This window comes from Petaurus breviceps, unplaced genomic scaffold (genome assembly GCF_028583685.1).
Source record: "Petaurus breviceps papuanus isolate PSGF00001 unplaced genomic scaffold, PetGlider_PUasm1.0 90903, whole genome shotgun sequence".
Lineage (NCBI taxonomy): Eukaryota > Metazoa > Chordata > Mammalia > Diprotodontia > Petauridae > Petaurus > Petaurus breviceps.
In genome coordinates this window covers 11,445,783-11,464,026 of record NW_027187376.1, presented here as the reverse complement: position 1 = coordinate 11,464,026, position 18,244 = coordinate 11,445,783, and the positions used below count along the sequence as shown (strand labels likewise).

The window sequence follows — 18,244 nt, the reverse complement described above, 5'->3', positions numbered from 1 at the left end:
ACAGAGATACACAGAGAAATACAGAGGGAAAGACAGGGAGGGAGACAGAGATGACAGAGACAGAGACAGAGTGGTAGAGACAACAGAGATTGAGACAATGCAGGAACCTACAGGTCAGAGAGGAAAGGAGGGAGGGAGAAAGAAAATGTCAGTAAAATTATTCAAGTTTAAAGGACAGATGAAAGAAAGAAAACTAGAAACCTTACCCCAGCCTACCAAGGTGAAGCCCCAAAGATACTTGGCATTTGAAAAGAAAGCCATAAAGATGAGGGTGTGTAGGTACAAGCCTTCCACTAGGATCCAATAGTAGTTTGTGGACAAGAAGTAAATAAACATCACAACAACAATCTTGCACCCCACCTGTTAAAAATAATGAAAAACATTACTTTCTCCATGCCAGAACTCTCAGCTGAACTAAATGTCGACACAGCACTATTCAAAACTCCAAACCTCAGGACTGGTTCTTCTTTTTTATCTTTTATATCACTTTACACAATAATGTAAAAATCAAAGTTGCATTTTAAATGTATTTCCTCTAAGAAGTTCAAAGATAATAGTTGTCAACAAGCATTTATTTATTAAGTTCCTACTCTGTGTCAGATACTGTGATAAATGGTAGGCATACAAAGAACGGGTCTCTGCCCTGAAAGAGTTTATATTTTAATGGTTTAGTTGTACAAATCTATTAGTGAGGAGAGAGAAAATGATTCACTGGTGAAACTAACAAACTAGTGGATTAATTCGGTATTCAGTGAGCATACACTACTCTTGTTGCTAAGGTCTAGATTACTCCAATGCTCATGCATATACTTCTGTTTCAGAAGCCTGATAGCTTGAATTCATGAGTGAATTTTTTTACTTCTCTACCAACTGGGAAAAGTCAGGCTCATTATTTGAACAATAAGCCCATTTTCTATTAGTTAGACAATGACCAGGGATTGTTTTTTTTTTTTTTTCCCATTTTGAGGATGGATATAGAAACAAAACAAGAGAAAGGGAAAGTACTTTTAGGAGAACAAAAGCATGTTAAGACCAACCACTATCAGTCCAGATGTCTCATGATTTGATGACTAGTTCATAACAAAGGAAGTATGGTGACATTGAATTTTCTATATATGTCATGAGAATCAGATTCCAAAATGTAGTTCAATCTAAATTTTTTTTTGCTATTGTCACTCCAGAGATTTCTTGAATGAAAAGTCCCATACAGTTCTACATAGGAAATGCACAAGAGATGAACAAGTCAAAGGGGAAATCTAAAGGGAATTGGAGAAGCAATGAAATCAATGATTGGGAAAGATGTTCTCTTTCTGTTCATAGAAGTACTTTCAAGGAGACAAGATAAGCCAAGTGACATCAGCCCAAAGGGTGGCATTCTTGTGTCTTCCTCTATGTGTACATGTGTGTTTGATTTTTCTTTTTGAAAGGGGTTCTAATAAGTTGTGAGCAGACAATACTTACATATTGTGATTTGTCCACTGGGGGTGCTATCATTGTATTTTGTGTGTCATCTATCATAAATGAATCCAGCTCTTTCCCGCCCACATGACCGTGGGCCACATTGTCTTTAATAAAGATGCTTGCAGCTCTCATCATGAATGAAACAAATAAGTGCATGTGGATGTAGTTCCTTGTACAATGCAGTCTCCTGCGGACAAGAAACAGAAAAGGGACAGGTTTGGAGAGAATAACTGATGGAAAAAAGAAAGGAGAAAAAAACAACAAGAAATACCGTGAATCTAAATAAAGATGGGACCTTTTGCAAATCTGTTAACCTATGATCCCAAGGATAACTGTAGTATAATTAATAAAATGGGGGTTATTGGATATCTAATTACATGTTTAAATTATGTATTATCATGTCCCCCAACTCAAGTATATCAAATGAATAAAATTTCATATCGTGTCCAGTGAAACATTAGGTGGACTAAATGTAACTGAGTCTCTCATGTTTATCCCAACAAAACTTTTCTTGGGCTCAATAAATTATGTGCCTTGAAAAGGAACCAATGAGAGTTGGTCTAATTATTCTGGATTTCAATTTGGAAATATGCTAAAAACAAATAAAATGTCCATATCCTTTGATCTAGAGATCCCAGTTAAAGGAATGTGCCTTGAGGAGGTCAAGCATAGAAAGAAAGATCCCATATTTGCTAAGATATTTATAGCAACTTTTTTTTATAGTAGCAAAGAACTGGAAACAAAGTGGATGCCTATTATTTAGAATATAGACAAATGCATCATACTATATGAATATAATGGAATATTAGTGAGCACTAAGAAAATGAAGAATATGGAGGAGCATGGCAAAAAAATTTTTGACCCATGCCAAGTGAACTAGACATAATCAGGAAATATATATACATATATATATATGTATATATGCAATAATGATGATACTATATGTGGAAACAACAACAACAAAAGAATACTTCATAATGGCTAGATTTGTCCCTAAAGAAGGTATATGAGAGTTATTATTCCTCCCTTCTTTGCAAAGGTGGAAGACTATGCATGTACAGCACTGCATATTATGTTAGACTAGGTTGATGTCACATAGTAGACATTTAATAAATACTAGCTGGTGTGAAGTGAATTAATTTGTGTTTTGTGGAAATTTGATATTGTATACACAAAGGAAAATTACCTGACAGAAGCATATGAGGTACTTGGCATTTATTTTGTGCAAAGCATTATGCTACATGTTAGGGATCCAAAGACAAAATAAAAAAGAGAGTCAGGTCCTTCAGGAGATTAAATCCTATGAAGTAGCTAAGGGAGTATTTAGGTCGTGAGATTAAGGAATTATTCTTTAAAAATAATATGTTTGGAGGAAATAAGATTTTATCACTGCTATTAGTCTAAAGTCCTTGAATTTAATCATTATAAGGACTGAAGTCCTTCTAGGATGTTTATCAGAGGTGACACTGGGATCTTGACATCTATAGCAATAGATCCCAGTGTTTAAGAGGTCCTTTCAAACCAAAAGATTCACATTTGAGCCTGGTAATGGACTAGGTATCTACAAATCATTAGAGGAATAGCTATGTAAGTTCAGAGAGGATCATCCCAAAGCTGACATCAGGGTGATAAACTTTTGATCATGGCAACTATTGAAGATCATGTATGTACTAATTAGTAGAATAATTGTGATCTTTTTTCACTAATGAAATCAGGTATCTTTGAAATATAGTAATAACAGTCACTGAATTCCTTGTGTGTTCCTATCATGTGCTTTTTTCCTTTGTGTATGCCCAAGAAACAACTTTTTTCATTGGTATAAATAGAAGTATATGAATTAAATGAACCCATAAGCCACAGATACTCATTTTTGTGACTCACATAGCTATCTTTGGCAAACAAATAACATAATGTTGATCTGTTGACTTCTAGGCTTTACTCTGCTTTGATCCATTATGATTTTTGAAAAATTCACCAACTTCCTTATGTGATAAGAGCTTTGCCAACATTGAATAATGGAATGGAACGATGCAAGATGGAATACACAAAATATTGTGTGGGATAAATGTGTTTCCACTTATAGTGTCCTGAGATCTTTTTGTCTTCTGTGGATAGGAAACAAGACTTCTCTCACTGTGTGGAGGAAAATGAGAAAAAGGGAATCATGACTGATCTGCTCACCGGAAATAACCAATGATAAAAATAGCTACTGCTAGGGAACTGAAGGAGATGGAATATCCAATAGTGTACATGATGGAGAGACGTTCAAAGAACTCCTGTAAGAGGAGAAACAAACAAACTTATGTCACATAATTATTCCCTCCTTATTTTCGTTTTCTCTGTTAGAAAAAATATGACACACTTTCTTTGGACAAGGAATCACGAAATGTATGTTGTTACCTTTTGGTATGCTACAAACAGGGTTGAATTTTGTGCTTTAATCAATTTTAATCAACTTGTGCCTAATCTGAATCATCCCTTTCCTTCTCAACCTGTAAAATCATTACTCCATTATTTTGTTTGCCAATAATTTGGGAATTCTTGGAAATCTCTCAAAGTACAAAGGAAGGTGCCAATTTTTTCCCTAGTAATCTTTCCTCAGATTTAAAGAGAAGTGCTCTCTAAACCTTTAAATTCACACTGTTCTTTTTCTGAACTACTCATTTAAGGCAGTACCATTTATGCAACAACCAATAATGAATAATACACATACCAGAATTTACTTCAGAGCATTTCAAAGTTTTAAGTCTTAGGGGAAATAACTATCTAATATTTTCTGAGATTATATTATTAACATTGAGAATAAAAGAAAACTTTAAAAATACAATTGGACCAATTACATTACAGAACTTGGCCAGGGCTCCAAAATATGTATCTAATCAAATATTATAATTTAATTCCTCTTTTAAAAAAGTTGTAGATAGAATTAGGTGTTCACTACTTCTGTTACTATGCTGTTTTTGTGAGATTGCAAAGAATGATTATGCAATGAACATGTAGTTCAATATTATCAAACATGTTTGTATAACAGACAACTTTTGAGGCATCTTACATTAAAATAAATAATTTGTTACTGCAGTTGCCAAAGAAATTCAAAGACTGACTAACTTTTTAAAAGGATATATTTGGTAATGAAATATGGGATCACAATAGTTAGCAACTTTCCAAAGAATTTATGGAATAGAATCCCTTGGTGCTGTAGATGGGTGAGGTGAAGAAACAGATTCTGGCTGTTTAAAAATTAAATATCACTAACACAATAGTTAACATTTATATAATGCTTTAAGGTTTCCAAAGACATATATATATATATATTTGATCCTTCAACAATTCCATGACATAAATTATTGACATTTTATGGATGTGGAAACTGAGGTTGAGGAAGAGTGACTTTCTCAAGGTCAGAATGCATCTGACTCATGATTTGTGAAAAGATTACTGAATTAAATTGATTTCTTTATTGGAGAGAGATTTAAAACCTGTACACTATCATTAGAAATTTCATTTCAACCTTTCATTAATTTCACTCCATTTCTATGTACCTTGTATATAATAGGTATTTGTGAAATTGAATTTCATCACGTTTATATAAGTAAATTAAATACTATATGAATTTTTAATAAGTGTAAGAAAACAAGCTTCTTTACAATATGTAGACTACTCTATATTACTTAAAATGAAAGGTCTGGAGACCTTGCTTATCAATTCTTTGTCACAGCTCTGAGCTGGGAGTCAAAAGGCCAAGGTTCAAGTCTCAGCTCTGCCAGTCACTAGTTATTTCACCACAGGAAAGTCTTTTCATTTCTCTGGTCCTCAGTTTCCTCACCTGTAAACTGAGGTGGGGGATAGGTGGAAGTAGATGATCTTAAAGGTACCGGAAAAAGTTCTAACATTCTATGTTTTCATAATTGTAACATTTCAAAATTTGGCAATCAGAACTGTGATTTCATTGGTCTAGAGAACTTTCAGTGAAGGAACTCTACCAAAGCAAATCTATTACTGGACCGCATAGTTCTTGCATTTTAAAGACAGGACTTGAATCCAGGTATTCTTGCCTTTTAGGGTAACTGAGTCTCTATTATGCCAAGATGCCTCTAACTTTTCAAATATTCATGAAATTAATAACCAGTAATTCTTTATAAGATTTCAAAAATCTGCCATGTCTCTAAAATCAAAAGGTACTCCTACAAAGTAGAATGGTAGTCAGAGATGAAAATAATTTGGGCTTCAAGGAATTTAGAAGCATGTTATTCAATAAGAGATAAGAAGCAAGCATAGGATAATAGAGTTTAGAGTTTAAATGGGGCATTTTTAAAGACCTTCTAGTTCAATCTCCATTTATCATCATTCTGTTTGGTTGATATCCATAAATGGCCCTGGCCTGAGGAAGAAACAGAAAGATGTCTCATTCTCTGGGACTGGTGCATGAAAGAGAAAATAAGCTCACATGGTATGGGCAACATTAGAAAGGAGCAGGATCCAGGAGAATAGTGATTTGTATATACAGTAGGTACTAAATGTCTGCTTAATTGAATAAAAGGAATCCAAGACTGTATTCTCAATGAAAGGAGAAGAAAATAAGTTCCATACATAATTGGATGATACAAAAAATGTTCAAAAGGTTGTTGTGCCATGCATTTCAAAAACCCAATGTCCATACCTTTTCTGTGCTGCTTTCTGGTTGGAAATAGCTGAGGCATTCTGAATAATTGACCCATGTTTTATTTAAACTGTGCGAAAAATCCCAGGTTCCATTGGGATTACAGTGCCTGAATGCAACTCCTGTAAAAAAAAATGCAAGGAAACATGTTTAGTTTGATTATTTCCTTTCAGTTCTATCACAAACACAAAACAACTAGCTTTTTGTTTTTGATCAACCATTTCTGGAAGAGTTAAATACCTTTATGATTGAAGTCATAAACATAGGGAGGACATGGTACAGTCAGCGTTTTCCCCACTGTGCCTCTGGGCCAGCAAAGCAATCCATCCCATTCTGGAAAACAGTTTCCCTCTGGAAGAAAAGGAAGGAAGGGCAGGTGGGAAGGAAGGAAAGGTGAAATGAAATGAATGAAGAGAATGAAAACATAGGCAATATAAACGTCTTTAGTTGTTTTTTTTTTCTTTTGCAATAGCCTATAGTACCATATAAAAACCCAGAGAATTATGAAGATGCAAGAGAAATGTGGGTGTTAAGATGGGCCATACAACATAAAGTAGTTGTGTAGTAAGCTATTCCTTAATGGTCCTCTCAGGTAGGTAGAGCAAATGCTATTATCTCCACCTTATATTTGTTTTTTTTTTTTTGCTGTTTTTGGGGGGGGCAAGGGAGGGCAATTGGGGTTAAGTGACTTGCCCAAGGTCACACAACTAGTAAGTGTTAAGTGTCTGTGGCCCCATTTGAACTTAGGTCCTCCTGACTCCAGGGCCGGTGTTCTATTCACTGCTCCACCTAGCCGCCCCAATCTTCACTTTATGGATAAAGAAATTGAGGCCCTTGGAGGTTAAAGAATTAGCCAAGGGTTACATATTGTCAATACTCAAACTCAGTTCTCTTGTCTGAAAGGCTCTTGCTCTGTAATAGAGTTCTTCCTCCCTGCTTGTCCCTGAAGCTACTTGACTATTTTTGTTAAAAGCGCAACCACTGGGATCTTTATATTTGCAAGAATGGAAAGCTGTGTGTACAAAATATCTAAGATGATGTATTTATAGTTGCAAGTGTGAACAATGCCTGAATAACTTACCTGATAAGAGTCATTGAAATTAAAACCTGAACAACAGTACTCACTGTTTACAAAATATTCCCTAGGCAGAGGAGCTCCAGCTACTGGAGAGTCCATTAGATATGCTTTCAGGCATTGCTCACTAACTTTGCAACCGTGAGAGCAAGCCACTTAACCTCTCTGAGCCTCAGTTTCCTCTTCTAAATGAGTGAGTTGGGCAAGATGACCTCTAAGGTGCCTTCTAGCTCTCAACCAACAATCTATGATCCTAATTCTTTATTTTCCCAGTGTATAGGCAAAATGTCAGGAAATGTGGCAGGTAGGACAGATTGACAATCACATCTAGGATTTAAGATCTAGGCTTAATTTCTTGATGGTCCTTTCAACAATTCCACGAAGCCCAGCATTTCATCTCAAAGAGACTCCACCATTGTTGAACCCAGGGTCCTTGCTGACAATTTGAGCTAATTTCCAACAGGCTTTAAACATCTGTTAAACCTCTCAAATTAGAACACATCACATTAGACATTTTGTAACACCAAACAGTAACTCGACAACCTGCTCTGCTATGCTGTCTAATTTTTACTCTGTCACAAATTCGATTTCACCAATAACTGCATTCTTTCAATTAATTTAAAATAAAGAAGCAGATTATAGTTCTGTTCTGGGTAGTCAACACAATGGAGATTTACCAGAACATTGTTCACTAGAAAGTGCAATGAAGAAAGCACATTTACTTGGACTAGTTTGCCTTGTAACTTAATGGGGGAAGGGAATGAAGAGAAATTTTAAAATTATAACTTAAATCTGCAAAAAACATCTTTCTTTTTATCTCCTTCTGAGGAAATGTGTCCTTGAAACCTGTCGTATTACTGGTATACTTCATTGTTTCATATACCTTGATTTCTGGGACAATAACTTAAGAAAATTTTGGTTTGGTTTTATTTCTGGGAATATAGTCGCAGTATTTTCCCCCAAGAAAATCAAATTTTCTTGAAGAAAACTTCATTTTTAGCCCATTAAAAAAATAAAAGTTGTGACATCGTATGTCACAAACTAAAAGATGTGTTTCTCTAGCAGACCTCTACACCTTGCTTCCTGCCTCTTTCTCGTGCTCAAGCCTACCTACATGTCTTCCCGCTGGCACAAATGTCTAAGCTGCTCCCATTGTTTCCACCCACTCTGGACTTCTTTCAAAATACCGATGATGATGTAACAGCCTCCATCCTAATTTTCTTCCTCCACAAAATATTATATCTTTTCTCTTTCACTATTTGTAATTTATCTCATAATGTCTATGCTATATTATCTAACATCTTTTCTATCACATCTTATAAAGCCCTTTAACCTCTCTGAGCCTCAGTTTCCTTTTCTAAATGAGTGAGTTGGGCAAGATGACTTCTAAGGGGCTAACTAATAATGATAATAATAATAATAATAGAATTTATATTGCATTTTAAGGTTTGCAAAGTACCTAACATTCGTTTTGATAGATCCTCTCAACAACCCTCTGAGGTAGGTGCCATTTTTATCCCCATTTCACAGATGAGACATCTGAGGTAGAGAGAGATTAAATAACTTGACCAGTCATCCAGATAATAAGTGCCTGAGACTTGATTTGAACTCCAAGTCTAACCTTCTATCCACTATACCATCTAATTTCCTTATACATATCTCCCATCTGCTATTTCCCTCATAAAAAAATGTATGACTTCAGGGTGGCTAGGTGGCACAGCAAATAGAGCAGTGGCTCTGGAGTTAGGAGGACCTGAGTTCAAATCCAGCCTCAGACACTTAAACTTACTAGCTGTGTGACCCTGGGCAAGTCATTTAACCCCAATTGCCCTGCATTACCCTCTCCAAAAAGAAAAAAAAAGTACATGACTCAGTCATATGAAATTTTCTGACAGAGGTACTTTACACAATTGTTTATTGCATGTGAGTTCTTAAAGGTACTCCCCTTCAAATATATATGAAACCAAATTATTGGTTTATTTGTTAATTACATGGTTATTACAACTAATAGTTCATTTAAATGATACTTGACATATTCAAAAGGATTTTGCTATAATTTTTCCCCTAGGAATAACTATGTCCAAAATATTACTCCTCCTCAAACAAAAGAATTCACAGACAAGCTTACTTAATTACACAACATTTGAGTATTGATCCTTTGATAAATATTAGATATTTCCATAACTGAGGCTACTGCCTCTCAGAGAATTTCTAGAAGATGTTCAAATTAGTGTAAATTTTAATTTGTGTATTTTTCTGTCATCATCATTTCATAGTAAGAGTAAGCTGTATTTCATTACTTGGCAAAAGAGAAAAATTGCTTCCTTCTTACAATTAATTGCATAATGACTCACCCATCTCCCTTCCTAAATTAACACCATTAATTATCACACCCAAATCTTTGTATGTGCCAGCACAAAAACTAATTATTAGTAGCAGGTTTTAAGTTGTGGCATTAAAAAAATTATACTAGGACCTTGGAAGTGGAATATCTACGTTTTCTATGCTTCTATCTTTTATTCCCTTGAGTTAAGTTAGGACTGCACTTGTAAGTTTTACTGTTTTATACTGGTATCAATATTGGTGTTGATAGTATGTAGTATAAAAAGAATAAAAGAGAATGTAGTAACTTAAGAGTCATAGATTCTGGGTTCAAATCCTGGCTCTCTCACCTTGCTATTGATGTAACTCTGGACAAGTCATTTGACTTTTTCTATAGAAAGAAGGGGTTAGACTAGATGACCTTTTTTTTCCAGCTCTAAATCTATGATCAAAATTAAAGTTATTTTAAAATGCTTGAAATGTCAATTGTTTCCTTGGTTGAGATTTCTATTTTTCTTTTTAATTCTTGAGAGAAGTTAGAAAATGATATGTTTTTAGTCCCCTTGTGCTTTCATTTTACTCATCCAGGTTTTTATTCTATTTTCTTCTCCCAATTTCCACCTGAATTTGCAAAAGTAATTTAATAAGGAAACCTCTATTACTTGCTATGAGATAACCTGATCACAGATCCATGGCATATTATAGTTAAAAGGAACCTCAGAATTTATCTAGCCAAACCTTAATTTTATTTTTTATGTGAATTTAATAAATAATAAATGAAATGAGGTTTTACATATATAAATTAAAACAGAAAATGATCTTAAATGAAATTGTGAATCTATGTTACATATAGGTTGCTTTTCCTCATTGATTATATAATAAATTCAATATGTAACTTTTAAAGCTATTCTGCTTAATTGAGCTTCCTTCCGTTCTGAACATTAACCTCTCTCCCCCACTGTGATAGTAATGGCAATTAAAGATTCCCCTGTATTGGCTTGGTTTTCAAATTGATTGTGTTAAAACCCAGAGCTTGTTAATCCCACCTGTGGGATGGACTTGTTGATGTGAAAAGAAAGTCCTGAACTGGGAGGAGCTGGTGACGTAGATTTGGAGAGACAAGAGAGAGGCGGAAGATCTTTTTGGAAGCAGCACCTCGTGGAGAGAGAGAGAGACTAAGAGAATTGCTGGTGGCCGCTTTGAATTGCCCTGGACTTTTGAGACCTGCCCCCTGAGCTGCCAAGGACTGAGGAGACATGGCTGTTTTGCTGGTACTTTGTCTGTCTGTTTTGATGTTATTTTGCCAGATTTGTCCACTGGTGAAAGACAGTCCTTTTTTTGAAGAAGTCCTGGAACCTGGCTGTTCACTAAGAAGCCCCGAGACTGTCCTGCAGACAGAGAGTGAATACTGTCCACTGGTGAAGGACAGTGCTGTTGTTGCAGGGGTCTGGAGACTGTCCTGCAGACAGAGTGAATACTGTCCACTGGTGAAGGACAGTGCTGTTGTTGCAGGGGTCTGGGAGCCTTTCTGTTGGTTCAGAAGCCCTGAAGAAGGATTTTCTTGTTGTATGTTTACAGAAATCCTGGGAGAGGGCTTTGCTAATGTGTTCAGGGGTTCTAGGACTATTCTACAGACAGAGGATGAATTCATGAAGGGACTGGCAATGTATCTTATGGCCTTGCTAAGCCTTGTCTCCCCAGGAACTAAGATTGCTGAGAACTTGCCTCGTGTCAAGATGAAGAAAAGACCTCCATTTGGGTATTAAGTGCTGTGTTTAAACTTGATGTAACTCTGGGGTAGATTCAATTGTGATCCTGGGGTGGGGAACTTTTGACCTTATTGTGCTCTGTGATTGATAAATGAAGGTACTTTACTTATGTTTGGAAACTAATCTCCATTTGAGAAGAGGGACTTTGTGGTGGATTAAATTAAGGTATAGCCTAGGGGTGGAGAAGTATTTAGAACAGGGACTTTGTAATTGATTGAATGATTGGAAGGTCCTGGGGTGGGGTAGTCCTTGGAGATTATTTAATCAGGTTTAGTAAATGCTGTATTTGGAATGATGGCATGTTTTGATCTTCTCTGTTCTTGGTTTGTCACTGAATAAAATGGAGAGCACCTATGCTGGTATTCTGAACCTTGGGAATTTGCCTTTCCTTGGCATTACATTACACCCCCACCCCCCGAAACCAGTGATTCTCTTTATTTCTAATTTTTTGTTGGGGAGGGGTAAAGGATCAACCCTATCACCATCTCTCCTATTTTTCTCCCTTCTCCATCCCAAAACTGAAAAAAAAAAATAAAGCCAATCCCTTTACCAACCATGTCTAGTCAAGTAAAGCAAATTCCCATTTTGGTCTTGTCATAAAATGTGTATCATATTTAAGACCATGAGTCTATCTCTTCTCTATCAGGAGAAAGGGAGAATGCTTTTTCATCAACATCTGATTATCAAATGAATAATGTTTATAAAGTTCTTAGCACAGTGACTAGTACAAAGTAGGCATTTAATAAATATTCCCTTTTCTTCTCTCCCCCACTGCACTGCCCCTTCCCCTCTCCTTCCTTTCCCTGTTTTTAATCCTTTTCAAAGTTATTTTTCCTTAAATGGTTAATGTGGAATAAATTTTCCTAGTTCTTCATACTTCACTCTGTATCAGTTCATACACTACTACAAGGCTTATCTGAAATATTCCCCTCCATAATTTCTTACAGGCCAATATAATTAAAGTACATTTATTTACCAAACTTGTTCAGCCATTCTTCACTTGGCAGGGATTCCTTATTTTTTATTCTTTGCTACAACAAATACAGAGAATTAAATAGTACGCAAACATATATCATATGTATGTTCTATATATGTATGTATGTTCCTATTTTTTTTATTTCTTTGGTTTATAGAGAAAGTAATAGTACTACTGGTTCAAAGTCACAATTTTAGTATCTCTTTGGACATAGTTCCAAGCTGCTTTCTATAATAGAAATTCATACCCATACTAATTCACACACTTACCAATAGTCCATTAGTGTACTTATTTTTTCATAACTTCTCATTATCATTTTCCTTTTTTTTTTGTAATCTTTGTCAAACTGAGGAGTGTGAGACTTCAGTTTTCAAATATGTCTTTCTTGAATTATTAGTGATTGAAAGTATTTTTTTGTTTGTTGATAGCCTGGATAGTTTTCCTTTGAAAACTATATCTTCTGACCATTTAATAAGCAGAAAATGACTCTTCCTCTTCTAGATTTTAATTATTTCCTTTCATAACTTAGAGATGAGATGCTTATGAGAGATTTTTGTTGTAACTTTTTCTCTCAGTTAACTCTTTCCTTCTAATTTTACCTGTGTTGGTTTTGTTTGTGCAAAATTTTTTTAATTTTATGTAATCAAAATTATCCATTTTATTTCCTGTGATCCTCTCTGTCTTTTGTAGCGTCAAGCAATCTTACCCATCCATAGACATTAAAGGCAATTTTTTTCTCCTTTCAGTTTGTTTATCATGTAACCTTTTATATCTAATTTAACTTGGAGCTAATTTTGATATGTCATATGAAATATTACTACATAAATTGTTCCAGACTATTTTCCAGGTTTCCTGGTAATATTTTAAAATTAAATTATAAGTTTTTATCCCTGAATCGTTTTGATAATACTGTTTTGTAATATAGCTTGAAACCTGCTATTGCTGGGCCCTACTTCTCACCACTTAAAATATATATATAGTTCCCTTGAGATTCTTGCCCAAGTTCCTTAGCATTAATTTAATGGTTGTTTTTCCAGTTCTAGAAAGTAACCCTTTGGTAGTTATGATTGTTATGACATTGAACAAGCTAATTAATATAAATAGCATTGCCTTTTTATTATATTGGCCTAGACCACCTATAATAAATTAATAGGAATGCCTTTGGTATCATAAAAATGTTTTGTAGGTATTTGTGTATAGTTTCATGATGTGTCTTTCTAGGCAGTTTCATTAGGGTCTGCTTTAGCTATAAGCCCAAATTTTGGTATGTTGTTGATAGTTTCTTTCATGGCGCCTACCTCATTAGGTGGCGATGTCCTCAAAGACAGTGACTATCTTCTTTCTTTCTTTGCATTCCTAGCATTTTGCATGGTGCCTCTCAAATAGTAGGCATTTAATAAATACATATTGCCTGAGAGATGGAATTTTCTATTAAATCTGTGGTTTGTTCTTCAACCCACCAATCTTTGTTTTAAAATTTCTTTATAAAGTTTACATTTTTACTCTTAATTTAATGAAATCCCCAACAACAACAACAATATAATAATAATAACTAATGTCTATGTAGCACATATTATATGCCAGGTGCTATGCCAAGCACTTTATAATTATTATTACTTGAGCCTCATGACATCTCTGGGAAGTGGGTGCTATTAATATCCCTATTTTGCTGATGAAGAAACTGAGGAAAATAGAGTTAAAGTAAATTGCCCAGGGTTGCACAGATAGTGTCTGAGACTGGATTTGAACCTATGTCTTCCCGATTCCAAGCTGGTGCTCTATCCATTGTGCCACCTATCTGCTCCCATACCAAAAGAGGAAGGAGAATAGAGAACATCTCTGTATACTAAGAAGGATAGAAAAGGAGGATTATATGTGAAACCATGAATTCTAATACATACACATACATGTATATCTCTCTCTCTGTGTGTATGTGTATATAGAGGAAGAGAGTCCTTACTTTTATACACCAATTCTTTAAGATTAATGTAGCTTACAATAAATTTTAATCCTTTCTTCAATAACCCTCTATAATTTTTATTGAATTGTGACAATGAAAAGTTGTGTTTAATATTTCTGCTTTTTATTTGTTTGCAAAGTTTTTAGGTCCTAATATATCATCAATTTTTATAAAAGTTCTATGTGCAGTGGAAGTTTTTATATTATCCTTTATAATCCATTCAATGATAACCAGAATTCCATCATATACAACTTTAAAAAATTCTATCCAGGTCCTTAATTTTTTTCTTGTTTATCTTTTTGTTAGATTTTTTTAGTTCTGAATGGGTCACAATGAGTCCTTCCACTATAATTATATTACTTCATTTATCTTTCTATGTTTTGATTAACTTTTACTTATTTAGTAAATATATATTTAGATAATATATCATTTAGTAAACAGACAAATTATTGATATCGATGGTACCTTTAAGTATCAATTTCACTATTTCACTATTTATTGCTTTTCATCATTTTTATTTTTACATTTGTCTTATCCAAAACTTTCATTGCTCCTCCTTTATTTTTATTTTTTTAAAAGCAATCGGGGTTAAGTAACTTGCTCAAGGTTACATGGCCAGTTATTTCTGGTTGTAGTGCTGAGTATCTGAGCCCGGATTTGATCCAGGTCATCCCAACACTGGAGCCAGTGCTCTTACTCACTGTGCTACCTGGCTGCCCCTCCTCCTTTATTTTTAGCTCATCTGAAGTGAAATACTTTCCTCTAGTCCCTTATTTGAACTTTGTGTGGATATTTTTATTCCAGATGTGTTTCTTATAAATGACACATTAACAGGTTTTGCTTTCTATTCAATTTTGTTATTTCTTTATATTAGTAAGTGAATTTATCTCATTCACATTCATGGTTATAAATGTTTATTGTGTATTTGCCTTCAATCTGTTCTTTTATAGTTTTTCCTGTCGTTGTTTCCAGTCCCATTCTTTACAAGGAAGAAGATGGTAAAAACAATGATTTTTTTTTTACTTAAGGAGTTCATTCATGGCTTGTTCAATTTCTTTTTCTGCAATGAGGTTATTTAAATATTTTATTTCCTCATCTGTTAATCTGGGATATTTATATTTTTGTAAATATTCATCCATTTTACTTAGATTGTCAAATTTATTGGTGTACAGTTGGGCAAAATTGCTCCTAATTATTTTTTTAAATTTCCTCTTCATTGGTCGTGAATTCACCCCTTTCATTTTTATACTAGTAATTTGGTTTTCTTCTTTCTTTTTAAAAATCAAATTAGCCAAAGGTTTATTTATTTTGTTAGTTTTTTCATAAAACCCACTCAGTTTTGTTTATTAGTTCAACATTTTTCTTAATTTTGATTTTATTAATCTCTCCTTTGATTTGTGGAATTTCTAATTTGATATTTAATTGAGGATTTTAAATTTTTTTGTAGCTTCTTTACTTGCATTCCCAATTCATTGATCTCTTGTTTCTCTGTTTTATTCTGTAAGTATTTAGAGATATAAAATTTCCTCCTGAGAACTGCTTTGGCTGCATTCCATAAGTTTTGGCATGTTGTATCATTATTTTTATTCTCTTAGGAGTAGTTGTTGATTATTTCTATGATTTGCTATTTGACCCACTCATTCTTCAGGATTAGATTATTTAATTTCCAATTAACTTTTAGTCTATCTTTCCATGGCCCTTTTTTACATGTAATTTTTTTTGCATCATGATCTGAAAAGGATGCATTTAATATTTCTGCCTTTCTGCATTGGATTTTGAGGTTTTTATGCTTTAGTACAAAGTCAGTTTTTGTGTAGGTGCCATGTACCACTGAGAAAAAAGTGGATTCCTTTCTATTCCCACTCAATTTTCTCCAGGCATCTATCATGCCTAACTTTTCTAAAATTGTGTTTACCTCCTTAACTTCTTTCTTGTTTATTTTGTGTTTAAATTTATCTAGTTCTGAGAGAGGGAGTAGGAGGTCCCCCACTAGTACAGTTTTGCTGTCTATATCTTCCTATAATTCACTTAACTTCTCTAAGAATTTGGATACTATACCACTTGAGGGCACATATGTTTATTACTTCATTGTGTATGATACCTTTTAATGGAATGTAGTTTCCTTCCTTACCTCTTTTAATCAGATCTGCTTTTGCTTTGTCTGAGATCAGGATTATTTACCCCTACTTTTTGTTAACTTCAGCTAAAGCATAATATATTCTACTCCAGCCTTTTACCTTTATCCTGTGTGTATCCCTCTGTTTCAAATATGTTTCTTGGAAACAACATATTGTAGAATTATGGTTCTTAATCTGCTCTGCTATTCAATTCCATTTTATGGGAGAGTTTATCCCATCCACATTCACAATTATGATTGCTAACTGTGCCTTTCTCTCTATCTATCCCATTTCCCCATGTTTATGCTTTTCTGTCTCCTTTGACCCTTTCCCTCCTCACCAGTATTTTGCTACTGACTAATACCTCCCTCAATCTGTCATCCCTTCTATTGGTCCCTCCCCCCCACCCCCGCCCTTTTCTTTCCCCTTTTTTTCCTACTTCCTAGAGGGTAAGACAGATTTCTTTTCCTCATTGGCCTTTTGGGCCTCTTTTGCCATTTGAGTTAGACTATTTTTTAAGGTGTTATTTTCTTCAGTATTTTTTTTTGGGTCTCCTTTAGCAGGCTGTTGACTCACTTTTCATGATTTTCTTGCATCATTCTCATTTCTCCTCCCAATTTTTCCTCCACTTCTCTTACTTGATTTCCAAAAACTTTCTTGAGCTTCTCCATGTTCTGAGACCAATTCATATTTTTCTTGGAAGCTTTTGTGCATCTTACAGGAGTTTTGACTACACAGTCTTCTTCTGGTTCCATGTTTTGATCCTTTTTGTCCCCCAAAAAAGGATTCCATGGTCTGATTGTGCTTTCTCTGCTTGCTCATCTTCCAGCCAATTACTTGACTTTTGAGCTCTTGCCAAGGTAGAACTGTGCTTCCAGAGAGCTGTGTCCCAAATTGCTGTGGTTTTTTAAAATTTTGTCAGAGCTATGAGGAGGGTGCCCTCTCTACAGCTACCACAAGCTTTGGCACACTGGCATTTCTCATCCCAGGACCACCGCCCAAGACTGTGACCCAGATCCAAGCATGTCAAAGCAAGAGCAATTACCCTTTGAATGGTCGCTTGGCCCCCCTAAGATCTGCAGGCCAGGAGCTCTGGAGGCAGCCATGTGGCAGCAGCTGCAACCACAGCACCTCTGCCACCTCTTGCCCCAAGGGCAGGGGCTGGACCATGATCTTCTATCACCCAGTTCCAACAGAGTTCCACACTGAAATATTACTTTGTCTTTGGCATTTATGGGTTGGGAAGTTTGGAAACCACCACAGCTGCTGGTGACTCACTCTCCTGAAGTCTACTCTGGCCAGTCTGTGCCACTGGTCAGGGTTGCCCTGGGTCTGGGCCTGCATGGCTCATGTGGGACTGCACTCAGTCCCCAGCCTGGTGTGATAGACCCTTCCTGTTGACCTTCCATGCTGCCTTCATTGAGTGATTTGGTGCTCTCTGTCATTTTGTGGGTTCTATAGCTCTAAAATTTGTTTAGAGTCATATTTTACAGGTAATGGAGGTAGTTGGTATGTGGGAGCTTAAGCAAGTTCCTGCTTTTACTCTGCCATCTTGGCTCCACCCCCTTAAAGAGATTTCTATACCCAAGTGAGTGTGCATGTTACTCACTCTGAGCCAAATCCAATGAGAGTAAGGTTTAAACAATGCTCACCTTCCTCTTTCCTTTTTCCCCTCTATTGTAATATGTCTTTGTACATCTTCATGTGATATAATTTACCTTTTTCTGCTCCTTCCTTTCCTCTTCTCCCAGTACAATCCTTTTTTTCACCCCTTAATTATATTTTATCATCACATCAAAGTCAACTGATATGTATACCCTCTATCTATATATACCCCTTCTAAATGATAAATAATAAAGATACAGTTCTCAGGAGTTGCAAGTATCTTCTTCTCATGTAGGGAT

General features: G+C 35.2%; 1 protein-coding gene across 1 annotated transcript in view; it reads right to left on the bottom strand.

Annotated features, from left to right (window-relative positions):
• PTH2R (parathyroid hormone 2 receptor) overlaps positions 1-18,244 on the bottom strand; it is a 126,208-nt gene that overhangs the window by 77,180 nt on the left and 30,784 nt on the right. Inside the window, exons 3-7 of the mRNA XM_069075104.1 lie at positions 6,362-6,472; positions 6,122-6,243; positions 3,643-3,737; positions 1,462-1,648; positions 207-360 (exon numbers count right to left, since the gene is read on the bottom strand). Coding sequence (XP_068931205.1) covers positions 207-360; positions 1,462-1,648; positions 3,643-3,737; positions 6,122-6,243; positions 6,362-6,472 — 669 coding nt within the window. The remainder of the gene's footprint in view (positions 1-206; positions 361-1,461; positions 1,649-3,642; positions 3,738-6,121; positions 6,244-6,361; positions 6,473-18,244) is intronic.